Below are 27,693 nucleotides of genomic sequence, written 5' to 3'. Positions count from 1 at the left end.
CTCTCCCTCTGAAAAACATCCCCACAGCATGATGCTGCCACCACCATGCTTCACCGTAGGGATGGTGCCAGGTTTCCTCCAGACGTGATGGTTGGCTTTCAGGCCAAAGAGTTCAATCTTAGTTCCATCAGACCAGAGATTCTTGTTTCTCATGGTGTGAGAGTCTTTAGGTGCCTTTTGGCAAACTAAGCGGGCTGTAATTTGCCTTTTACTGAGGAGTGGCTTACGTCTGGACAGTCTACCGTAAAGGCCTGATTGGTGGAGTACTGCAGAGATGGCTGTCCTTCTGGAAGGTTCTCCCATCTCCACAGAGGAGCTCTGTCAGAGTGACCACAGGGTTCTTGGTCACCTCCCTGACCAAGCCCCTTCTCCCCTGATTGTTCAGTTTGGCTGAGCGGCCAGCTCTAGGAAGAGTCCTTGTGGTTCCTAACTTCTTCCATTTAAGAATGATGGAGGGCACTGTGTTCTTGGGAAAATGACTTAAAAATCATACAATGTGATTTTCTGGATTTTTGTTTTAGATTCCGTCTCTCACAGTTAAAGTGTACCTATGATAAAAATTACAGACCTCTACATGCTTTGTAAGTAGGAAAACCTGCAAAATCGGCAGTGTATCAAATACTGGTTCTCCCCACTGTATGTATGTATATACACACTTTGTATTACTTAAAATGAATGTGATGATACCAGGCTAGAGTTTGGGACCATCTTTATTTTAGCTTTTAACTCCAGGTCTTCATTTGTTTCCAAATGTCCTTTATAATATGAGGGTAACAAACATGCTGCTGACCAAACTCATCTGCAATTATGTCCTGACTTAATATCCTGACTCTGTTGTTCATATGAACATACCATAACATTTAACTAACAACCTGATTTAATGTCCTGACTCTGTTCCTGTTAACATACAATAACATTTAACTAACAACCTGATTTAATATCCTGACTCTGTTCCTGTTAACATACAATAACATTTAACTAACAACCTGATTTAATATCCTGACTCTGTTCCTGTTAACATACAATAACATTTAACTAACAACCTGATTTAATATCCTGACTCTGTTCATATGAACATACCATAACATTTAACTAACAACCTGATTTAATATCCTGACTCTGTTGTTCATATGGGGTATTGTGATGTCATTATGAGGTATTGTGATGTCATTATGAGGTATTGTGATGTCATTATGGGGTATTAACATACAATAACATTGAACTTACAACCTGACTCTGTTGTTCATATGGGGTATTGTGATGTCATTATGAGGTATTGTGATGTATTGTGATGTCATTATGAGGTATTGTGATGTCATTATGGGGTATTAACATACAATAACATTTAACTAACAACCTGATTTAATATCCTGACTCTGTTCATATGAACATACCATAACATTTAACTAACAACCTGATTTAATATCCTGACTCTGTTGTTCATATGAACATACCATAACATTTAACTAACAACCTGATTTAATATCCTGACTCTGTTCATATGAACATACCATAACATTTAACTAACAACCTGATTTAATATCCTGACTCTGTTGTTCATATGAACATACCATAACATTTAACTAACAACCTGATTTAATATCCTGACTCTGTTGTTCATATGGGGTATTGTGATGTCATTATGAGGTATTGTGATGTCATTATGAGGTATTGTGATGTCATTATGGGGTATTAACATACAATAACATTGAACTAACAACCTGACTCTGTTCATATGGGGTATTGTGATGTCATTATGAGGTATTGTGATGTCATTATGGGGTATTAACATACAATAACATTGAACTAACAACCCATTTCTCCTCAGCCATCAGATTGTAGTTCTATTGAAGGACCATGCTGTCCAGTATAACAGCTAGGTTTACAAACACAGTGTGTTTCTCCCCATCACCCAGGCTTCAGCCATCAGATTGTAGTTCTATTGAAGGACCATGCTGTCCAGTATAACAGCTAGGTTTACAAACACAGTGTGTTTCTCCCCATCACCCAGGCTTCAGCCGTCAGATTGTAGTTCTATTGAAGGACCATGCTGTCCAGTATAACAGCCGTGTCTCATACTAGGTTTACAAACACAGTGTGTTTCTCCCCATCACCCAGGCTTCAGCCGTCAGATTGTAGTTCTATTGAAGGACCATGCTGTCCAGTATAACAGCCGTGTCTCATACTAGGTTTACAAACACAGTGTGTTTCTCCCCATCACCCAGGCTTCAGCCATCAGATTGTAGTTCTATTGAAGGACCATGCTGTCCAGTATAACAGCTAGGTTTACAAACACAGTGTGTTTCTCCCCATCACCCAGGCTTCAGCCATCAGATTGTAGTTCTATTGAAGGACCATGCTGTCCAGTATAACAGCCGTGTCTCATACTAGGTTTACAAACACAGTGTGTTTCTCCCCATCACCCAGGCTTCAGCCATCAGATTGTAGTTCTATTGAAGGACCATGCTGTCCAGTATAACAGCCGTGTCTCATACTAGGTTTACAAACACAGTGTGTTTCTCCCCATCACCCAGGCTTCAGCCATCAGATTGTAGTTCTATTGAAGGACCATGCTGTCCAGTATAACAGCCGTGTCTCATACTAGGTTTACAAACACAGTGTGTTTCTCCCCATCACCCAGGCTTCAGCCGTCAGATTGTAGTTCTATTGAAGGACCATGCTGTCCAGTATAACAGCCGTGTCTCATACTAGGTTTACAAACACAGTGTGTTTCTCCCCATCACCCAGGCTTCAGCCATCAGATTGTAGTTCTATTGAAGGACCATGCTGTCCAGTATAACAGCCGTGTCTCATACTAGGTTTACAAACACAGTGTGTTTCTCCCCATCACCCAGGCTTCAGCCATCAGATTGTAGTTCTATTGAAGGACCATGCTGTCCAGTATAACAGCTAGGTTTACAAACACAGTGTGTTTCTCCCCATCACCCAGGCTTCAGCCATCAGATTGTAGTTCTATTGAAGGACCATGCTGTCCAGTATAACAGCTAGGTTTACAAACACAGTGTGTTTCTCCCCATCACCCAGGCTTCAGCCGTCAGATTGTAGCGCTTTTCAAGGACCATGCCATCCAGTTCAGCAGTTTTGACATCCTGTCAGACGAGGAAGTGAGAGGGGGGCTGAAGACCTTCTCCAACTGGCCCACCTACCCTCAGGTTTATGTTAACGGAGAACTCGTAGGGGGACTGGACATTGTCAAGGTGAGTCGTGTTAAACGCGCATTTGTATTTTCCAGAGAACTGAGGCGAACGAAAAACATAAACATGGACAACAACAACAAAAATGATAAATGTAAAACCCTTGTAAAACAAAAAATACTAAATAACTTTGGTATAACTCCTAGAGACCTCACCAAGAGATTTGAGCCTTTTGGTGTAGTGGTTTTAGAATGACCGAGACCAGGGTTTGAGTCCTGGTCAGGACTCTAATGAACCACATTGGTTTCAGCAGTTGGATAGCACTATTGACAGCATGGGGCGGCAGAACAGGCAGTTAACCCACTGTTCCTAGACCAGTTAACCCACTGTTCCTAGACCAGTTAACCCACTGTTCCTAGACCAGTTAACCCACTGTTCCTAGACCAGTTAACCCACTGTTCCTAGACCAGTTAACCCACTGTTCCTAGACCAGTTAACCCACTGTTCCTAGACCAGTTAACCCACTGTTCCTAGACCAGTTAACCCACTGTTCCTAGACCAGTTAACCCACTGTTCCTAGACCAGTTAACCCACTGTTCCTAGACCAGTTAACCCACTGTTCCTAGACCAGTTAACCCACTGTTCCTAGACCAGTTAACCCACTGTTCCTAGACCAGTTAACCCACTGTTCCTAGACCAGTTAACCCACTGTTCCTAGACCAGTTAACCCCACTGTTCCTAGACCAGTTAACCCACTGTTCCTAGACCAGTTAACCCACTGTTCCTAGACCAGTTAACCCACTGTTCCTAGACCTGTTAACCCACTGTTCCTAGACCTGTTAACCCACTGTTCCTAGACTAGTTAACCCACTGTTCCTAGACTAGTTAACCCACTGTTCCTAGACCAGTTAACCCACTGTTCCTAGACCAGTAAAAAATGTCCCAGCCAAGATGGAGGGCATCGTTCTGTCATTCATCATAATGGATGTTCTATGTATAGCATTCTATTAAAGTCATCAGGCCCTGTCTTTACTGTGTTGATCTGCTTCAGCTTCTATTCCATTTTGAATTCTACATTTAACACAATCTAGCATGCACAATCTATTTAGACAGCTGACGCGAGCACACATCACATCATTGTCTTCAGGAAAATGTACTTCTCGAGTCATATTTTTCTTACATTTTTTTTTTAGATGTGTTCACTGCAGGCTTGACTAGCAGCTATTAAGTTGCAGAGTCTCATTTTAAATACATGCCCAGATCAACCTGAGGTTTTACAGCAACATGATCCGAAAAGGGAGGCTACTGAAATAGTTTTCCTGTTACTGTTCGACTCACAAAATATAATTTCAATTCACAACATTAACAATGTCTACAACTGTATTTCTGATCAATTTAATGGGCAAAAATGTAGCTTTTCTTTAAAAAACAAGGACATTTCTAAGTGACCACAAACTTTTGAACGGTAGTGTGTGTGGGTGTTAGTCTGATTCAGACTGTAGGTGTGTGTGTGTGTGTTTTAGTGTGATTCAGACTGTAGGTGTGTGTTAGTGTGATTCAGACTGTAGGTGTGTGTTAGTGTGATTCAGACTGTAGGTGTGTGTTTTAGTGTGATTCAGACTGTAGGTGTGTGTGTGTGTTAGTGTGATTCAGACTGTAGGTGTGTGTGTGTTAGTGTGATTCAGACTGTAGGTGTGTGTGTTAGTGTGATTCAGACTGTAGGTGTGTGTGTGTTTTAGTGTGATTCAGACTGTAGGTGTGTGTGTTAGCGTGATTCAGACTGTAGGTGTGTGTGTGTGTTAGTGTGATTCAGACTGTAGGTGTGTGTGTGTTAGTGTGATTCAGACTGTAGGTGTGTGTGTGTTAGTGTGATTCAGACTGTAGGTGTGTGTGTGTGTGTTAGGGTGATTCAGACTGTAGGTGTGTGTGTGTGTGTGTTAGCGTGATTCAGACTGTAGGTGTGTGTGTGTGTGTGTTAGCGTGATTCAGACTGTAGGTGTGTGTGTGTGTTAGTGTGATTCAGACTGTAGGTGTGTGTGTGTTAGCGTGATTCAGACTGTAGGTGTGTGTGTGTGTGTGTGTGTTAGTGTGATTCAGACTGTAGGTGTGTGTGTGTTAGTGTGATTCAGACTGTAGGTGTGTGTGTGTTAGCGTGATTCAGACTGTAGGTGTGTGTGTGTTTTAGTGTGATTCAGACTGTAGGTGTGTGTGTTAGCGTGATTCAGACTGTAGGTGTGTGTGTGTTAGTGTGATTCAGACTGTAGGTGTGTGTGTGTGTTAGTGTGATTCAGACTGTAGGTGTGTGTGATTCAGACTGTAGGTGTGTGTGTGTTAGTGTGATTCAGACTGTAGGTGTGTGTGTGTTAGTGTGATTCAGACTGTAGGTGTGTGTGTGTGTTTTAGTGTGATTCAGACTGTAGGTGTGTGTGTTAGCGTGATTCAGACTGTAGGTGTGTGTGTGTGTTAGTGTGATTCAGACTGTAGGTGTGTGTGTGTGTGTGTTAGCGTGATTCAGACTGTAGGTGTGTGTGTTAGCGTGATTCAGACTGTAGGTGTGTGTGTTAGTGTGATTCAGACTGTAGCTGTATGTGTTTTAGTGTGATTCAGACTGTATGTGTGTTTGTTAGTGTGATTCAGACTGTAGGTGTGTGTGTGTGTTAGCGTGATTCAGACTGACTGTGTTAGTGTGTAGGTACAGTAGAACAAAGGGCTTCTGCAGTGTGACCCAGTGACCCATCTCAGTGTTGATACCTGTTGTAGGAACTAGCTGAATCTGGAGAGCTGGGGAATACCTGTCCCAAGGCTGTCACACTGGAGCACAGGTAAAACACACCTTTATATATATACACACACACACACACACACACACACACACACACACACACACACACACACACACACACTCACACGTGGAAGATGGCACGTTGTATTGTGTGACTTATGGACTGTCCTTATAACCTCCAGGTTGAAGTCGACCATCAACAGGAGTCCAGTCATGCTGTTCATGAAGGGCAATAAAGAGGTACGTAGGTGTCACTGTGTAACAGGACAATAAAGAGGTACGTAGGTGTCACTATATAACAGGACATACATTACTTCAAGAGGTACCAGTTGGCCTATATACTACTATATAATACTATTCTAATATAACTCCAGTACATTACTTCAAGAGGTACCAGTTGGCCTATATACTACTATATAATACTATTCTAATATAACTCCAGTACATTACTTCAAGAGGTACCAGTTGGCCTATATACTACTATATAATACTATTCTAATATAACTCCAGTACATTACTTCAAGAGGTACCAGTTGGCCTATATAATACTATATAATACTATTCTAATATAACTCCAGTACATTACTTCAAGAGGTACCAGTTGGCCTATATACTACTATATAATACTATTCTAATATAACTCCAGTACATTACTTCAAGAGGTACCAGTTGGCCTATATAATACTATTCTAATATAACTCCAGTACATTACTTCAAGAGGTACCAGTTGGCCTATATAATACTATTCTAATTCAAGAGGTACCAGTTGGCCTATATAATACTATTCTAATATAACTCCAGAACATTACTTCAAGAGGTACCAGTTGGCCTATATACTACTATATAATACTATTCTAATATAATATATAGTATATAATATAGTACAGTTGGCCTGTATTCTCTGCCAATCTAGTAGATAAGGACAATTGGTATTGCATACATTTCAACAGAATTGAGGCTAATCTGAAATCAATAATATTCTGCACCTCACAGAGCAGTGGGACCCCCCCTCTCCCACTCACACACACACACACACACACACACACACACACACACACACACACACACACACACACACACACACACACACACACACACACACACACACACACAGACACACACAGACACTAATGGTTAAGGAGTACCCCCTCTCTCAGACACACAGACACTTATGGTTCAGGAGTACCCCCCCCAGACACACACACACAGACACTAATGGTTCAGGAGTACCCCCAGACACACACACACACACTCACACACACACACACAGAGACACTAATGGTTCAGGAGTACACCCCCTCCTACCTCTTCATATTGATTGCTGCTGCTCACAGATGAAGAGATATCTTCAGAGTAGTTTAAACCAGGTCCCCTGTGAATCCCGTCTCCCTTTGGTTCTATCTGTAGATACAGATCTTTATTTAGTTTCCCATTTCTCAAAAGACCGTTTCTAAGTGGGGTCCTGTGAAACCAACAGCAAGTTGAAACTTGCTCAATGAAAGCTTGAGTTTGGTTTCATTCCTGGAGGGAAGAGGTCCTAACTCCTCCTGCTTAACTCGGCAAGTCGGTTAAGAACAAATTCTTATTTACGTTGACGGCCTTGGAACAGTGCCTTGTTCAGAATGACATATTTTTTACCTCGTTAGCTCGGGGATTCAATCCGGCAACCTTTCGGGTTACTGGCCCAACGCTCTAACCACTAGGCTACCTGCTGGTTACTGGCCCAACGCTCTAACCACTAGGCTACCTGCTGGTTACTGGCCCAACGCTCTAACCACTAGGCTACCTGCTGGTTACTGGCCCAACGCTCTAACCACTAGGCTACCTGCTGGTTACTGGCCCAACGCTCTAACCACTAGGCTACCTGCTGGTTACTGACCCAACGCTCTAACCACTAGGCTACCTGCTGGTTACTGGCCCAACGCTCTAACCACTAGGCTACCTGCTGGTTACTGGCCCAACGCTCTAACCACTAGGCTACCTGCTGGTTACTGGCCCAACGCTCTAACCACTAGGCTACCTGCTGGTTACTGGCCCAACGCTCTAACCACTAGGCTACCTGCTGGTTACTGGCCCAACGCTCTAACCACTAGGCTACCTGCTGGTTACTGGCCCAACGCTCTAACCACTAGGCTACCTGCTGGTTACTGGCCCAACGCTCTAACCACTAGGCTACCTGCTGGTTACTGGCCCAACGCTCTAACCACTAGGCTACCTGCTGGTTACTGGCCCAACGCTCTAACCACTAGGCTACCTGCTGGTTACTGGCCCAACGCTCTAACCACTAGGCTACCTGCTGGTTACTGGCCCAACGCTCTAACCACTAGGCTACCTGCTCGTTACTGGCCCAACGCTCTAACCACTAGGCTACCTGCTCGTTACTGGCCCAACGCTCTAACCACTAGGCTACCTGCTGGTTACTGGCCCAACACTCTAACCACTAGGTCGCCACTTAAAACCATGTGTTATCTTGAAAGCATTTCTCCTACTCACTCAGAAAGCACAATTTTTACATTAGCTATTTGAAAAGATCTTTGTCTTAAAAAGAAACATTGCTTCCTGTGATTTTGTTCTGCAATAAAATGGTTTTGTGTGGACTCGCCCGTTGAAGGATCTGAATTGAGTTAATATGTTGATTATAAAGTGTATGTTCTTTGTTAACTTAATCATACCCATGTCAGTATCTTATCTGTTCGGTTTCTAAAGTCTGTTTTTCTTCCTGTATCTGTAGCAAGCCAAGTGTGGATTCAGTCTTCAGATACTGGAGATAATGAACAGCTCAGGGTGAGATAACACCACTATATCACGATACTGGAGAACCACTATATCACGATACTGGAGAACCACTATATCACGATACTGGAGATAATGAACAGGGTGAGGTAACACCACTATATCACGATACTGGAGATAATGAACAGGGTGAGGTAACACCACTATATCACGATACTGGAGATAATGAACAGGGTGAGGTAACACCACTATATCACGATACTGGAGATAATGAACAGGGTGAGGTAACACCACTATATCACGATACTGGAGATAATGAACAGGGTGAGGTAACACCACTATATCACGATACTGGAGATAATGAACAGGGTGAGGTAACACCACTATATCACGATACTGGAGATAATGAACAGGGTGAGGTAACACCACTATATCACGATACTGGAGATAATGAACAGGGTGAGGTAACACCACTATATCACGATACTGGAGATAATGAACAGCTCAGGGTGAGAACACCACTATATCACGATACTGGAGATAATGAACAGCTCAGGGTGAGAACACCACTATATCACGATACTGGAGATAATGAACAGCTCAGGGTGAGAACACAACTATATCACGATACTGGAGATAATGAACAGGGTGAGGTAACACCACTATATCACAATACTGGAGATAATGAACAGCTCAGGGTGAGGTAACACCACTATATCACGATACTGGAGATAATGAACAGCCCAGGGTGTCACGATACTGGAGATAATGAACAGCTCAGGGTGAGGACACCACTATATCACGATACTGGAGATAATGAACAGCTCAGGGTGAGGTAACACCACTATATCACGATACTGGAGATAATGAACAGCTCAGGGTGAGAACACCACTATATCACGATACTGGAGATAATGAACAGCTCAGGGTGAGGTAACACCACTATATCACGATACTGGAGATAATGAACAGCTCAGGGTGAGAGAACACCACTATATCACGATACTGGAGATAATGAACAGCTCAGGGTGAGGTAACACCACTATATCACGATACTGGAGATAATGAACAGCTCAGGGTGAGAACACCACTATATCACGATACTGGAGATAATGAACAGCTCAGGGTGAGAACACCACCATATCACGATACTGGAGATAATGAACAGCTCAGGGTGAGGTAACACCACTATATCACAATACTGGAGATAATGAACAGTTCAGGGTGAGGTAACACCACTATATCATGAACAGCTCAGGGTGAGGTAACACCACTATATCATGATCATGAACAGCGCAGGGTGAGGTAACACCACTATATCATGATCATGAACAGCTCAGGGTGAGGTAACACCACTATATCATGATCATGAACAGCGCAGGGTGAGGTAACACCACTATATCATGATCATGAACAGCGCAGGGTGAGGTAACACCACTATATCATGATCATGAACAGCTCAGGGTGAGGTAACACCACTATATCATGATCATGAACAGCGCAGGGTGAGGTAACACCACTATATCATGATCATGAACAGCGCAGGGTGAGGTAACACCACTATATCATGATCATGAACAGCTCAGGGTGAGGTTTACACCACTATCATGATCATGAACAGCGCAGGGTGAGGTAACACCCACTATATCATGATAATGAACAGCTCAGGGTGAGGTTTACACCACTATATCATGATCATGAACAGCTCAGGGTGAGGTAACACCACTATATCATGATAATGAACAGCTCAGGGTGAGGTAACACCACTATATCATGATAATGGTCCTTCTGTAGCACAGTTGGTAGAGCATGGCGCTTGTAACGCCAGGGTAGTGGGTTCGATTCCCGGGACCACCCATACGTAGAATGTATGCACACATGACTGTAAGTCGCTTTGGATAAAAGCGTCTGCTAAATGGCATATTTTTTTTTAAATATTTTTTTTTTATAATGAACAGCTCAGGGTGAGGTAACACCACTATATCAAAGCTCAGTTCATTATATCTTGTCTGTGTTTATAATATGATGTTTAATATCTTGTCTGTGTTTATAATATAATGGTTAATATCTTGTCTGTGTTTATAATATAATGGTTAATATCTTCCCTGTGTTTCCTGTTTGCAGGGTGGAATACAGCACCTTTGATATCCTGGAAGATGACGAGGTAAAAGAGGCTGTATCTGTCTATGACATTTGCAAAACCATGTTGGTGAAACCTAAAGATGTTTTTCTACATGTTAACGTGGTTTTCTTCATGCGTCTTCCAATCACCGATGTCCAGGTTAGACAGGGTCTAAAGACATACTCAAACTGGCCAACGTACCCTCAGCTATATGTCAATGGGGAGCTCATTGGCGGGCTGGACATTGTGAAGGTGAGAAGAGATTTTTAGTTTTTTTTTACACCTCAGACCATAATTGCACTTATTACCTCCACTTAGTTCTGGACTAGTCTGAATATGTCTATAAACCATTCACAATGGAGATCGTCCGTTTAAAATAGCTTTTTAGTCCTAAACTAGGCTGAATCTGTGTCTGGGGGAAACCAACCCTTATAGGATCAGCCACGCATGTCACAGTGTCACAGACAGAGGCAACAGCAGTACCACAGACTCTCCACCAGGTGTCTCTAAAGCACCGTGTTCTGTTTTCTTAGCCTGCTTAATGTCGTCATGCCATGTGCAGACAGGCAGCATGGAGGGGTTATTTTCTCATGTATCAGCTGGTATGAAGATCAGACCTGTATTGACATGTGTTCTGTGTTTTTACAGGAGCTTAAAGACAGTGGAGACCTTTCTTCTGTCCTGAGGGGTGAATGCTAGATTCCTGTAGTACTGTTACTGTGATGGGAATGAGCTATGGACTACTGTACTCTTTCTTCCTCTCTCTACCCTCTTCTTCCTCTCTCTACCTTCTTCTTCCTCTCTCTACCCTATTCTTCCTCTCTACCCTCTTCTTCCCCTCTCTACCCTCCTCTTTCTCTCTACCCTCCTCTTCCTCTCTACCCTCCTCTTCCTCTCTCTACCCTCCTCTTCCTCTCTCTACCCTCCTCTTCTTCTCTCTACCCTCCTCTTCCCCTCTCTACCCTCCTCTTCCCCTCTCTACCCTCCTCTTCCCCTCTCTACCCTCCTCTTCCCCTCTCTACCCTCCTCTTCCCCTCTCTACCCTCCTCTTCCCCTCTCTACCCTCCTCTTCCTCTCTCTACCCTCCTCTTCCTCTCTCTACCCTCCTCTTCCTCTCTCTACCCTCCTCTTCCCCTCTCTACCCTCCTCTTCCCCTCTACCCTCCTCTTCCTCTCTCTACCCTCCTCTTCCCCTTCTCTTCTATCCTCTTCTCTTCTCTACCCTCTACCCTCTTCTCTCCCCCTCTCTGAAATACATTATATTATCCATCCATAGGTTTTTCTGAACATAGCACAGGTGTCCAAATTAACCTGATTGATCAAACTGCATTCTGCCACCAGCTGCAAATATAATAAAGTCATCCATGATGCTACCTGACTGGTTTCCTTATTTGTCTTTTGAACCTTAAAGAACACAGCAGTCAGAGCAAAGAACTGGAACCTTAGAGAACACAGCAGTCAGAGCAAAGAACTAGAACCTTAGAGAACACAGCAGTCAGAGCAAAGAACTGGAACATTAGAGAACACAGCAGTCAGAGCAAAGAACTGGAACATTAGAGAACACAGCAGTCAGAGCAAAGAACTGGAACCTTAGAGAACACAGCAGTCAGAGCAAAGAAATGGAACCTTAGAGAACACAGCAGTCAGAGCAAAGAACTGGAACCTTAGAGAACACAGCAGTCAGAGCAAAGAACTGGAACCTTAGAGAACACAGCAGTCAGAGCAAAGAACTGGAACCTTAGAGAACACAGCAGTCAGAGCAAAGAACTGGAACATTAGAGAACACAGCAGTCAGAGCAAAGAACTGGAACCTTAGAACACAGCAGTCAGAGCAAAGAACTGGAACCTTAGAACACAGCAGTCAGAGCAAAGAACTGGAACATTAGAGAACACAGCAGTCAGAGCAAAGAACTGGAACATTAGAGAACACAGCAGTCAGAGCAAAGAACTGGAACCTTAGAACACAGCAGTCAGAGCAAAGAACTAGAACCTTAGAGAACACAGCAGTCAGAGCAAAGAACTGGAACATTAGAGAACACAGCAGTCAGAGCAAAGAACTGGAACATTAGAGAACACAGCAGTCAGAGCAAAGAACTGGAACCTTAGAACACAGCAGTCAGAGCAAAGAACTGGAACCTTAGAGAACACAGCAGTCAGAGCAAAGAACTGGAACATTAGAGAACACAGCAGTCAGAGCAAAGAACTGAGCAAGAACATTAGAAACACAGCAGTCAGAGCAAAGAACTGGAACCTTAGAGAACACAGCAGTCAGAGCAAAGAACTGGAACCTTAGAGAACACAGCAGTCAGAGCAAAGAACTAGAACCTTAGAGAACACAGCAGTCAGAGCAAAGAACTGGAACCTTAGAGACACAGCAGTCAGAGCAAAGAACTGGAACCTTAGAGAACACAGCAGTCAGAGCAAAGAACTAGAACCTTAGAGAACACAGCAGTCAGAGCAAAGAACTGGAACCTTAGAACACAGCAGTCAGAGCAAAGATGGACTGGAACATTAGAGAACACGGCACTCAGAGCAAAGAACTGGAACCTCCCCTAGAGAACACAGGTCAGTCAGAGATGGACAAAGAACTGGAACCTTAGAGAACACAGCAGTCAGAGCAAATCAAATCAAATCAAAGATGTATTTATATAGCCCTTCCATCAGATGGACGTGGTGCTGATATCTCAAAGATGCTGGTGCACAGAAACAGGACCCCTCCCTCCCTCCCATAGAGATGGACGTGGTGCACCTAAAACCCCAAACAGCAAACAATGCAGGTGTAAAAGCAAAGAACTGGAACCCTCCATAGAGAACACAGCAGTCACAGCAAAGAACTGGAACCCCTCCCTCCCTCCAGAGAACACAGCAGTCAGAGCAAAGAACTGGAACCTTAGAGAACACAGCAGTCAGAGCAAAGAACTAGAACCTTAGAGAACACAGCACTCTCCCCTCCCCTCCCAGAGCAAAGAACTGGAACCTTCCAGAACACAGCAGTCAGAGCAAAGAACTGGAACCTTAGAGAACCCAGCACTCAGAGCAAAGAACTGGAACAGGTCATTAGAACACAGCAGTCAGAGCAAATAACTGGAACCTTAGAGAACACAGCAGTCAGAGCAAAGAACTAGAACCTTAGAACACAGCAGTCAGAGCAAAGGACTAGAACCTTAGAACACAGCAATCAGAGCAAGAGATGAACTGGAACATTAGAGAACACAGCAGTCAGAGCAAATACATGGTGCACAGGTCATTGGACCCCTCCCTCCATTCAAGTCAATGATGACATCCCTCCATGAGTGGACTGGCCCCTCCATAGAGATGGACTTCCACAGGTCATTGGACCCCTCCCCTCCCTCCATAGAGATGGACGTGGTGCACATTGGACCTCCCCTCATTGGACCCCTCATTGGACCCCTCCCTCCATAGAGATGGAGGTGGTCCACAGGTCATTGGACCCCCTCCCTCCATAGAGATGGACGTGGTGCACAGGTCATTGGACCCCTCCCCTCCCTCCATAGAGATGGACGTGGTGCACAGGTCATTGGACCCCTCCCCCCTCCATAGAGATGGACGTGGTGCACAGGTCATTGGACCCCTCCCCTCCCTCCATAGAGATGGAGGTGGTGCACAGGTCATTGGACCCCTCCCCTCCCTCCATAGAGATGGACGTGGTGCACAGGTCATTGGACATCTCCCTCCCTCCATAGAGATGGACGTGGTGCACAGGTCATTGGACCCCTCCCCTCCCTCCATAGAGATGGACGTGGTGCACAGGTCATTGGACCCCTCCCCTCCCTCCATAGAGATGGACTCCCAGGTCATCCCTCCGTAGAGATGGACGTGGTGCACAGGTCATTGGACCCCTCCCCTCCCTCCATAGAGATGGACGTGGTGCACAGGTCATTGGACCCCTCCCCTCCCTCCATAGAGATGGACGTGGTGCACAGGTCATTGGACCCCCCCCTCCATAGAGATGGACGTGGTGCACAGGTCATTGGACCCCTCCATAGAGATGGACGTGGTGCACAGGTCATTGGACATCTCCCCTCCCTCCATAGAGATGGACGTGGTGCACAGGTCATTGGACCCCTCCCCTCCCTCCATAGAGATGGACGTGGTGCACAGGTCATAGAGATGGACCCCATCCCCTCCCTCCATAGAGATGGACGTGGTGCACAGGTCATTGGACCCCTCCCCTCCCTCCATAGAGATGGACGTGGTGCACAGGTCATTGGACCCCTCCCCTCCCTCCATAGAGATGGAGGTGGTGCACAGGTCATTGGACCCCTCCCCTCCCTCCATAGAGATGGACGTGGTGCACAGGTCATTGGACCCCTCCCCTCCCTCCATAGAGATGGAGGTGGTGCACAGGTCATTGGACCCCTCCCCCCTCCATAGAGATGGAGGTGGTGCACAGGTCATTGGACCCCTCCCTCCCTCCATAGAGATGGACGTGGTGCACAGGTCATTGGACCCCTCCCCCCTCCATAGAGATGGAGGTGGTGCACAGGTCATTGAGATGGACCCCATTGGACCCTCCCCTCCATCCATAGAGATGGACGTGGTGCACAGGTCATTGGACCCCTCCCTCCCTCCATAGAGATGGACGTGGTGCACAGGTCATTGGACCCCTCCCGTGGTGCACAGGTCATCCCTCCCTCCATAGAGATGGACGTGGTGCACAGGTCATTGGACCCTCTCCTCCCTCCATAGAGATGGACGTGGTGCACAGGTCATTGGACCCCTCCCTCCATAGAGATGGACGTGGTGCACAGGTCATTGGACCCCTCCCCTCCTCCATAGAGATGGACGTGGTGCACAGGTCATTGGATGCCCTCCCAGGTCATCCCTCCATAGAGATGGAGGTGGTGCACAGGTCATTGGACCTCTCCCTCCCTCCATAGAGATGGACGTGGTGCACAGGTCATTGGACCCCCTCCTCCATCCCATCCATAGAGATGGACCCTCTCCTCCCTCCATAGTGGTCGTGCACAGGTCATTGGACCCCCACCTCCCTCCTCCACAGGTCATTGGACCCCTCCCCTCCCTCCATAGAGATGGAGGTGGTGCACAGGTCATTGGACCCCTCCCCTCCCTCCATAGAGATGGACGTGGTGCACAGGTCATTGGACCCCTCCCCTCCCTCCATAGAGATGGAGGTGGTGCACAGGTCATTGGACCCCTCCCCTCCCTCCATAGAGATGGACGTGGTGCACAGGTCATTGGACCCCTCCCCTCCCTCCATAGAGATGGACGTGGTGCACAGGTCATTGGACCCCTCCTCCCTCCATAGAGATGGACCCCATCCCCTCCCTCCCTCCATAGAGATGGACGTGGTGCACAGGTCATTGGGACCCCATCCCCTCCCCTCCATAGAGATGGACGTGGTGCACAGGTCATTGGACCCCTCCCCTCCCTCCATAGAGATGGACGTGGTGCACAGGTCATTGGACCCCTCCCCTCCCTCCATAGAGATGGACGTGGTGCACAGGTCATTGGACCCCTCCCTCCATAGAGATGGACGTGGTGCACAGGTCATTGGACCCCTCCCCTCCCTCCATAGAGATAAGATGGACGTGGTGCACAGGTCATTGGACCCCTCCCCTCCCTCCATAGAGATGGATGTGGTCCACAGGTCATTGGACCCCCCCTCCTCCATAGAGATGGATGTGGTCCACAGGTCATTGGACCCCTCCATAGAGATGGAGGTGGTGCACAGGTCATTGGACCCCTCCCCTCCCTCCATAGAGATGGACCTGGTGCACGCAGAATGTTCCCCAGTACTGGAAGGTGGGGCCTGAGTGACAACGTTTGTGAACCCCTGCTATAGATTGTGTTGTTTATCGTTTTCTTACATTTACATGGTTACAGTGCATTCAGAAAGTATTCAGACCATCGCAGCGCCAGCTGTGCCACCAGAGACTCTGGGTTCGAGCCCAGGCTCTGTCGCAGCCAGCCGCGACCGGGAGGTCCATGGGGCGATGCACAATTGGCCCAGTGTTGTCCGGGTTAGGGAGGGTTTGGCCGGTAGGGATATCCTTGTCTCATCGCGCACCAGCGACTCCTGTGGCGGGCCGGGCGCAGTGTGCACCAACCAGGTCACTAGGGGCACAGGTCCTCCGCACACATTGATGCGGGCTGGCTTCCGGGTTGGATGTGCGCTGTGTTAAGAAGTTGTGAGGCTTGGTTGGGTTGTTTCTGGACGCATGACTTTCGACCTTCGTCATCCCGAGTTTCTACAAGTTGATTGAGACAACACAGTAGCTACTAAACAATTGATTGGACATGATTTGGGGAGAAAAGGGAGGTAAAAAAAAAAAATGTCATTTTAAAAAGCATTCCCACTATTTCCACATGTTGTTATGTTACAGCCTTATTCTAAAATAGTTGTTTTATTTTTTAATTCTCATCAATATACACACAATACCTCCGAATGACAAAGTAAAAACAGTTTTAGAAATGTTTGCATTTAAGTATTCAGACCCTTTATGAGACTTGAAACTGAGCTCAGGTACATCCTGTTTCCATTAATCATCCCTAAATGTTTCTAGAACTTTTGGAGTCCATCTGTGGTAAATTCAATTGATTGGACATGATTTGGAAAGGCGCACACCTGTCTATAAGGGTCCTTGACAGTGCATGTCAGAGCAAAAACCAAGCCATGAGGTCACTCTGGAAATGTCTGTAGAGCTCTGTGGAGATGGGAGGCACAGATCTGGGGAAGGGTACCAAAACATGTCTGCAGCATTGAAGGTCCCCAAGAACACAGTGACCTTTTTTTAAATGGAAGCATTTTGAACAGAAGACTCTTCCTAAAGCTGGCTGGCTGGTCCACTGAGGAGAAATGAGTGGGCCTGTGGTCACCAGGTGACAACCCAATGTTCTGACAGACCTCTGTGGAGATGGGAGAAGGTAGTCAGATGAAAGAGAGCACTGGACCAATCAGTGCCTTTATGATAGTGGCCAGACAAGGGCCACCGTCAGGGCCAAAAAATGTCTAGGGCCTGAAGGGCAGCATAGGCTGAGATGAACTCTGTGTTCTTCACTGCAGAACGGCAGTTAAACGCTGCCAGAGACCTAGACTTCCTCCACCGCTTACAGCTGCTGCTGAGAAACCAGGGGAGACCGAAGAACGAATGACCTAACAGAGGTGAAGACCACACCTCCCTGCACTAACTGCTGATTGCCTAGGAGAGGTGAAACCACTCCCCTCCAATACACCCACTAATTACCAACACGTGTCACAAATTGCCCCGCCCCTTGATCCTGGTTGATGTGTCAACAACTGTCTGCAAGTTATGATCAGTCAGCTGTTCACACACCAAGTAGACCACTGGGAAGACAGGCAGCACTTAAAGTAGATGGACCAAGCTATCAAAAGACAGTACTAAAGACCACTTCTGGATATGATTCATAGAATGATTCAGTGTGGATCAATAAGAAATTCAGCAGGTACATCCCCCGGATCAGTCTTCCCTGTTATCTCACAGAAGCATTTATTTAACCTTTATTTATTCAACCTTTATTTAACCTTTATTTATTCAACCTTTATTTATTCAACCTTTATTTATTCAACCTTTATTTATTCAACCTTTATTTATTCAACCTTTATTTATTCAACTTTTATTTATTTAACCTTTATTTATTCAACCTTTATTTATTCAACCTTTATTTATTCAACCTTTATTTATTTAACCTTTATTTATTCAACCTTTATTTATTTAACCTTTATTTATTCAACCTTTATTTATTCAACCTTTATTTATTTAACCTTTTCAGCCTTTATTTATTCAACCTCTATTTAACCTTTATTTATTTAACCTTTATTCAGCCTTTATTTATTCAACCTTTATTTATTCAACCTTTATTTATTCAACCTTTCTTTATTTAACCTTTATTTATTCTTTATTTAACCTTTCTTTATTCAACCTTTTTATTCAACTTTATTCAACCTTTATTTATTCAACCTTTATTTATTCAACCTTTCTTTATTCAACCTTTATTTATTCAACCTTTATTTATTCAACCTTTATTTATTCAACCTTTATTTATTTAACCTTTATTTATTCAACCTTTATTTATTTAACCTTTATTTATTCAACCTTTATTTATTTAACCTTTATTTATTCAACCTTTATTTATTCAACCTTTATTTAACCTTTTTATTAAACCTTTCTTGAACCTTTTCATTCAACCTTTTAATAATTTAACCTTTATTTATTTAAGCATGCACAATCACTTAATACAGAAGAGATGGTGTTACATGTATACATATGCTGGAAAGGCAGGGCCCTCATTTATCCAGAGTGAGACCCACAGCCACAGTCTCTGGGTAATGAAGTGTGGGTCGGTCGGTGGGTCGGTGCTCTGCACACCGGAGTCAATGAAAGTAAACAAAGCATTCATATTAATTGCCGGTGGTGAGCCGGGTGTCCGTGTGCTAACCTATATATATATGCCATTTATTTAGACGCTTTTATTTAAACCTTTCATGTGTGCATACATTTATGTATTCAACCTTTAATTATTTAACCTTTATTTATTTAAGCATGCACAACCTTTATTTAAGAATGGTGTTACATTATTCAACAGGGCTTTATTTATTTAACCTTTATTTATTCATCGATTCAACCGGAGTCATTTAAACAAAGCATTTATTAAACCTTTGGTGAACCGGGTTTCATTCACCCTTTAACCGTTACACGCCATGGCTCTAAGCCATTTATTTAACCTGCTCTACCAACTGAGCATAGTGGAACCTGACCTGCCATTGAGGGCACAACAGCCACCCTCATCTTCCCACACATCCTCCCTACTCACACACTCATTTTCCTCTCCTGACTTGGACACACATCTGTGTGTCTCCTGACACACACACACACACTCCACAAACACACCTGGCTCTGAGCCAGGCCCATAGTGGTGGTGCCATTAGGGCTCAGCCACCCTCATCCTCCTCATCCTCCCTACTCCTCCTCATCCTTCCCCTCTCCTGACTTGGAGTACATCTGTGTCTCTCCCTCCCCTTCCTCTGGTTCTCCACTAAATCCACTGTGTTACTGACTCCCCTCCTGTTACCCTCCTCCTCTCTTCCTTCCCCCCTCCTTCTCTCCCCCCCTCCTCCTTTCCCTCCCCTCCTCCTCCTCCCCCTCCTCCTCTCTCCCTCCTTCTCTCCTCTCCTCCTCCTCTCCTCCTCTCCCCCTCCCCTCCTCCTCCTCCCTCTCCTCCTCTCTCCCTCCCCTCCCCCCTCCCTTCTTCCCCCCCTCCTTCTCTCCCCCCTCCCCCTCCTTCTCTCTCCCCTCCTCCTTCTCTTCCTCCTCCCCTCCTCCTCCTTCTCCTCCTTCTCCCCTCCTCCTTCTCTTCCTCCCCTCCTCCTTCTCCCCCCTTCCCCCTTCTCTTCCTCCCCTCCTCAATTTCCTCTTCCACCTCTACTCATCCCAGCCTCCTCACATACCATGGCATTTACTCAACACACCGCTCTCTCTTTCTCCCTCTCTCTCTTAAACACTAACACACACACACACATATCCTCTCTCCACACGACTGTGCTCAGGAGGACTGTCTCCTCTCCACCAAATCACTCAGATTGCCATGTTGTTATTCCAGTCTGTTAGTGACTGCTGACAGAGAGATGCTGCCTGTTAGTGACTGCTGACAAAGAGAGATGCTGTCTGTTAGTGACTGCTGACACAGAGAGATACTGTCTGTTAGTGACTGCTGACAAAGAGAGATGCTGTCTGTTAGTGACTGCTGACACAGAGAGATGCTGTCTGTTAGTGACTGCTGACAGAGAGATGCTGTCTGTTAGTGACTGCTGACAGAGAGATGCTGTCTGTTAGTGACTGCTGACAGAGAGATGCTGTCTGTTAGTGACTGCTGACAGAGAGATGCTGTCTGTTAGTGACTGCTGACAGAGAGCGATGCTGTCTGTTAGTGACTGCTGAGAGAGAGATGCTGTCTGTTAGTGAGTGCTGACAGAGAGAGATGCTGTCTGTTAGTGAGTGCTGACAGAGAGAGATGCTGTCTGTTAGTGACTGCTGACAGAGAGAGATGCTGTCTGTTAGTGACTGCTGACAGAGCGATGCTGCCTGTTAGTGAATGCTGACAGAGAGAGATGCTGTCTGTTAGTGAGTGCTGACAGAGAGATGCTGTCTGTTAGTGACTGCTGACAGAGAGAGATGCTGTCTGTTAGTGACTGCTGACAGACAGAGATGCTGCCTGTTAGTGACTGCTGACAGACAGAGATGCTGCCTGTTAGTTACTGCTGACAGACAGAGATGCTGTCTGTTAGTGACTGCTGACACAGAGTGATGCTGTCTGTTAGTGACTGCTGACAGAGAGAGATGCTGTCTGTTAGTGACTGCTGACAGAGAGAGATGCTGTTAGATGTTAATATGTGTTTATAATGTGTTTAGACACCAATGTGTAATTCCCTAGATCAACCACCAGGTGGAGCACTCATTTAGTCTGTCCAATAACCCAACAACATGTTGTGACTGGGCCTGTATATACACTGCTCAAAAAAATAAAGGGAACACTAAAATAACACATCCTAGATCTGAATTAATTAAATATTGTTATTAAATACTTTTTTCTTTACATAGTTGAATGTGCTGACAACAAAATCACACAAGAATTATCAATGGAAATCAAATTTATCAACCCATGGAGGTCTGGATTTGGAGTCACACTCAAAATTAAAGTGGAAAACCACACTACAGGCTGATCCAACTTTGATGTAATGTCCTTAAAACAAGTAAAAATGAGGCTCAGTAGTGTGTGTGGCCTCCACATGCCTGTATGACCTCCCTACAACGCCTGGGCATGCTCCTGATGAGGTGGCGGATGTTCTCCTGAGGGATCTCCTCCCAGACCTGGACTAAGGCATCATGGATGGAGCGAGACATGATGCCCCAGATGTGCTCAATTGGATTCAGGTCTAGGGAATGGGCGGGCCTTCAATGCCTTCCTCTTGCAGGAACTGCTGACACACCAGCCACATGAGGTCTAGCATCGTCTTGCATTAGGAGGAACCCAGGGCCAACCGCACCAGCATATGGTCTCACAAGGGGTCTGAGGATCTCATCTCGGTACCTAATGGCAGTCAGGCTACCTCTGGCGAGCACATAGAGGGCTATGCAGCCCCCCAAAGAAATGCCACCCCACACCATGACTGACCCACCGCCAAACCGGTCATGCTGGAGGATGTTGCAGGCAGCTGAACGTTCTCCACGGCGCCTCTAGACTGTCACGTCTGTCACATGTGCTCAGTGTGAACCTGCTTTCATCTGTGAAGAGCACAGGGGCCAGTGGCGAATTTGCCAATCTTGGTGTTCTCTGGCAAATGCCAAACGTCCTGCACGGTGTTGGGCTGTAAGCACAACGCCCACCTGTGGACGTCGGGCCCTCATTCCACCCTCATGGAGTCTGTTTCTGACCGTTTGAGCAGACACATGCACATTTGTGGCCTGCTGGAGGTCATTTTGCAGGGCTCTGGCAGTGCTCCTCTTTCTCCTCCTTGCATAAAGGCGGAGGTATCGGTCCTGCTGCTGGGTTGTTGCCCTCCTACGGCCTCCTCCAGGTCTCCTGATGTACTGTCCTGTCTCCTGGTAGCGCCTCCATGCTCTGGACACTACGCTGACAGACACAGCAAACCTTCTTGCCACAGCTCGCATTGATGTGCCATCCTGGATGAGCTGCACTACCTGAGCCACTTGTGTGGGTTGTAGACTCCGTCTCATGCTACCACTAGAGTGAAAGCACCGCCAGCATTCAAAAGTGACCAAAACATCAGCCAGGAAGCATAGGAACTGAGAAGTGCTCTGTGGTTGCCACCTGCAGAACCACTCCTTTATCGGGGGTGTCTTGCTAATTGCCTATAATTTCCACCTGTTCCAGCTGTCTATTCCATTTGCACAACAGCATGTGACATTTATTGTCAATCCGTGTTGCTTCCTAAGTGGACAGTTTGATTTGACATTGTGTTGTTTGACTTCCCTTTATTTTTTTGAGCAGTGTATATTGTAATGCAGATCTGTTCCACTATATACCCCATCTTTGCATGCATTTTTCATTGTTTGTTTAGATTGGGTTTTAGGACGGAATCTTGTACGGAATGGTGGAATTTCTACTGTTGTTAAATCCTAAATTGCAGTGCAGACCCATGATTAAAATATATCAATTCATAAAGATGTCATGCGCTCAAATAGCTTTCTAGACAGGAAGTAACATTTGGTTGATCAGAGACGTTTTGTGTCTGTGTGTGTGTAGCTTCCAGAAATACATCCTTTAGGCTACTGTTGGATAAGTGCTCTCATTACCAGTTGTGATTCAGCTATTCAGGTTTATGCTCATTACATTGAGCCATTTTTCCATGCAGAATATGTTCTGAGAGTCCAGACATGATTGGTCTTTAGAATAGAACGCTCTCCCCTCCAGAGAAGCTCTATCACCCCGTCTGTCTGCAGCCGGTGCTATAAATATGCATCTGTCTGTTTCCTCAGAGCTGGCGGTGATGATGCCGTGATGTCAATATATTCAGACTCCCTCCAGAGTTTTTATATCATCCCAAATCGTGAGGATGAGCTCTGGAGACCACCGTAAAGAAACAACTGTTCCACCCCTTCTTTGACTTGTGGGATATTGGTTTATTAAGATGCATTGCGAATGAAGTTTTATCGGACTATTTAGCAATAGAAATATCATGACATAGGCCCAGCCATAGAAATAGCATGACATAGGCTCAGCCATAGAAATATCATGACATAGGCCCAGCCATAGAAATATCATGACATAGGCCCAGCCATAGAAATATCATGACATAGGCTCAGCCATAGAAATATCATTCATAGGCCCAGCCATAGAAATATTTTATCAGACATAGGCCAAGCCATAGAAATGAGTCAAGACATAGGCCCAGCCAATAGAAATATCAATGACATAGGCCCAGCCATGAAATATAAAGACATAGGCCTCGATCAGCTTTAGAAATATCACCACATAGGCCCAGCCATCAATATCAGTGACATAGGCCCAGCATCTTTCTGAAATATCACCACATAGGCCCAGAACATAGAAATTAATCAGACATAGGCCTCGATTATCTTTCTGAATTCACCAAGAGGCCTAGCCAGAACATCACATTCATCAGTAATAAGGACATCATTCATTAATTAATTAATTAATTCATTCATTCATTAATTCATTTTTCTGAATTCAAAGGACCTCGATCATCTTTCTGAATTTTTAAACATCACATTCATCAGAACATAAGGACCTCGATCATCTTTCTGAATTCACCAAGAGGCAGCAGAACATCACATTCATCAGTAATAAGGACCTCGATCATCTTTCTGAATTCACCAAGAGGCGCCAGAACATCACATTCATCAGTAATAAGGACCTCGATCATCTTTCTGAATTCACCAAGAGGTGGCAGAACATCACATTCATCAGTAATAAGGACCTCGATCATCTTTCTGAATTCACCAAGAGGCGCCAGAACATCACATTCATCAGTAATAAGGACCTCGATCATCTTTCTGAATTCACCAAGAGGCGCCAGAACATCACATTCATCAGTAATAAGGACCTCGATCATCTTTCTGAATTCACCAAGAGGCACCAGAACATCACATTCCAGAACCTTTTAAAGATAGTTCTACAAATAAGGTGAAAGAAAATTTAAATCTGATTTATCGAACTCAGTAGAGGCATTTCCAGAGTGTGATGACTCGTATGTCTGAAGTGTAGTAATGATGTTAGGTACACAGTGGGACTTTTTGTAAAAAGAGCTTTATACATTAAAACATAGCAATGTATCAACCTACGTGACAAAGACGTCTAACCAACGTTCTGGTAGAGAACGCAGGGAACGCAGTACTAAACCTGTCACCCGTAATAAAGCACAGTGCACTATGAGCTCAGGACCTCCACATCCAGCTTCTTCACCTGCGGGATCGTCTGAGACCAGCCACCCGGACAACTGCTGAAACTGACAAGTATTTATGTCTGAAATGAGGCCCTTTTTGTCCGGGAAAAACTCCTTTTGATTGGCCATAGTCTAGGACCGACAGGAACGTTGACTGGATCATATACGTTCTACTATGTAGTGAGAGGCAGGACATATTTCTGTTAAAAGAAGCCCATTTTTATTCTCAGCGTCTTCACGAAGCCTCTCATCGTTCCAGATGCCCAGACATTTGTTAGCAGGGACATGATCATTATGGACACCATCCGAAGGACATATGCTGAAATCAGAGTTAATTTTATGCACTCTAGAGAACAACATATACTTAGTTTTACCTGCATTCAAAAACTAATTTTAGGTCAATAAAGTTTTTCTGTAATACAACGAAGGCAGACTGTAGTTCAGATAGAGCCTGGTCAACCGTGGGCACAATAGTATCATCGGCATACAAGTACAGGTTACATTGTTTTTAAAAAGACAAGTCGATATTGTTAATGTAAACACTCAAATGTACAGGACCCAGACCTGACCCCTGCGGGATACCTTTAGTAATGTCCAGGAAACCTGATTTAACACCAATGTACAGGACCCAGAATTGACCTCTGCGGGACACCTTTAGTAATATCCAGGAAACCTGATTTAACACCAGTAGTTACACGTTGAGTTCTATCTGTCAAGTAATTTCTAAACCAGTTACATGCAGCCTGGTCTAGGCCAATTGAGAAAAGTCTCTAACTAGTGCAGCAGAGATATCATCAGTGTTGAAAGCTATTTGACCTGGTCTAAAACCTGACTGATTTACATTTACAATACATTTTTCAGAGATAAGAAAGACTTAGCAGAATCTATGAAGATTTATAATATTTTAGGATGCAAAGAAAGATAGGGAGATTTTTGAAAAAGAGTTCACCACCTTGTCTTCCAAACCTGTACTGATATCTGGATTTACAATAGTACCAGATTTCTGAGATAGAAAGATCTGGTAGTAGAATCTATATCTGAACCAGATAGTACCAGATATCTGGATAGTACCAGATAGGATATCTGAAAGATATAGAGTTAGATTAATTACCAGATCTAGATAGTACCAGATATCACTGGATTACCAGTACCAGATATCTGGATAGTACCAGATAGTACCAGATATCTGGATAGTACCAGATAGTACCAGATAGTACCCGATATCTGATAGTATCAGATAGTACCAGATATCTGGATAGTACCAGATAGTACCAGATATCTGGATAGTACCAGATAGTACCAGATATCTGGATAGTACCAGATAGTACCAGATATCTGGATAGTACCAGATATCTGGATAGTACCAGATAGTACCAGATATCTGGATAGTACCAGATAGTACCAGATATCTGGATAGTACCAGATAGTACCAGATATCTGGATAGTACCAGATAGTACCAGATATCTGGATAGTACCAGATAGTACCAGATATCTGGATAGTACCAGATAGTACCAGATATCTGGATAGTACCAGATAGTACCAGATATCTGGATAGTACCAGATAGTACCAGATATCTGGATAGTACCAGATAGTACCAGATATCTGGATAGTACCAGATAGTACCAGATATCTGGATAGTACCAGATATCTGGATAGTACCAGATAGTACCAGATATCTGGATAGTACCAGATATCTGGATAGTACCAGATAGTACCAGATATCTGGATAGTACCAGATAGTACCAGATATCTGGATAGTACCAGATAGTACCAGATATCTGGATAGTACCAGATATCTGGATAGTACCAGATAGTACCAGATATCTGGATAGTACCAGATAGTACCAGATATCTGGATAGTACCAGATATCTGGATAGTACCAGATATCTGGATAGTACCAGATAGTACCAGATAGTACCAGATATCTGGATAGTACCAGATAGTACCAGATATCTGGATAGTACCAGATAGTACCAGATATCTGGATAGTACCAGATAGTACCAGATATCTGGATAGTACCAGATAGTACCAGATAGTATATCTGGATAGTACCAGATATCTGGATAGTACCAGATATCTATCTGGATAGTACCAGATAGTACCAGATATCTGGATAGTACCAGATAGTACCAGATATCTGGATAGTACCAGATAGTACCAGATATCTGGATAGTACCAGATATCTGGATAGTACCAGATAGTACCAGATATCTGGATAGTACCAGATAGTACCAGATATCTGGATAGTACCAGATAGTACCAGATATCTGGATAGTACCAGATATCTGGATAGTACCAGATATCTGGATAGTACCAGATAGTACCAGATATCTGGATAGTACCAGATAGTACCAGATATCTGGATAGTACCAGATAGTACCAGATATCTGGATAGTACCAGATAGTACCAGGTATCTGGATAGTACCAGATAGTACCAGATATCTGGATAGTACCAGATAGTACCAGATATCTGGATAGTACCAGATAGTACCAGATATCTGGATAGTACCAGATAGTACCAGGTATCTGGATAGTACCAGATAGTACCATATATCTGGATAGTACCAGATAGTACCAGGTATCTGGATAGTACCAGATAGTACCAGGTATCTGGATAGTACCAGATAGTACCAGATATCTGGATAGTACCAGATATCTGGATAGTACCAGATTAGTACCAGGTCTCATCATTAATGATTCAGAAATCGGGGCTGAGGCAAAACGGATCAAGCATATCCTCCCCAGTGGATTCTCTTTTAAACATCAATCTTAATCAAGGTATGTAGCACATCACAGATAGTAAATTGTTGAAATGAAAACAAAGATTCACTAGAAGTTGATGGGTTAACTAACCGTGGAGTCAGCTGAGAGGCCGGCAGTGGGAAGACCAGTAGATGGACTGACCAGGATCAATTAAACCACCGTTTCTCTCAAACAAAACACCTGCCACGATACAATTATCATTAAAA

General features: G+C 44.6%; 1 protein-coding gene and 1 long non-coding RNA gene across 2 annotated transcripts in view; both read left to right on the top strand.

Annotated features, from left to right (window-relative positions):
- The window catches only part of LOC127918957 (glutaredoxin 3-like), a 35,928-nt gene extending 23,764 nt beyond the window's left edge, over positions 1–12,164 (top strand). Inside the window, 7 exon segments of the mRNA XM_052502255.1 lie at positions 3,046–3,218; positions 5,916–5,977; positions 6,120–6,177; positions 8,669–8,721; positions 10,795–10,834; positions 10,952–11,044; positions 11,441–12,164. Of these exon segments, the coding sequence (XP_052358215.1) occupies positions 3,046–3,218; positions 5,916–5,977; positions 6,120–6,177; positions 8,669–8,721; positions 10,795–10,834; positions 10,952–11,044; positions 11,441–11,491 (530 nt within the window). The 3' untranslated portion in view covers positions 11,492–12,164.
- LOC127918959 (uncharacterized) lies at positions 1,767–3,038 on the top strand. Its single transcript, XR_008101495.1, has 3 exons — positions 1,767–1,975; positions 2,190–2,605; positions 2,713–3,038. It is a non-coding gene; the product is annotated as an uncharacterized LOC127918959 (long non-coding RNA).
- Positions 12,165–27,693: the final 15,529 nt, after the last annotated feature.

The sequence above is a fragment of the Oncorhynchus keta genome, unplaced genomic scaffold (assembly GCF_023373465.1).
Source record: "Oncorhynchus keta strain PuntledgeMale-10-30-2019 unplaced genomic scaffold, Oket_V2 Un_contig_1536_pilon_pilon, whole genome shotgun sequence".
Lineage (NCBI taxonomy): Eukaryota > Metazoa > Chordata > Actinopteri > Salmoniformes > Salmonidae > Oncorhynchus > Oncorhynchus keta.
Note: the sequence above shows the minus strand (reverse complement) of the source record. Positions and strands in the feature narration are given on the sequence as shown.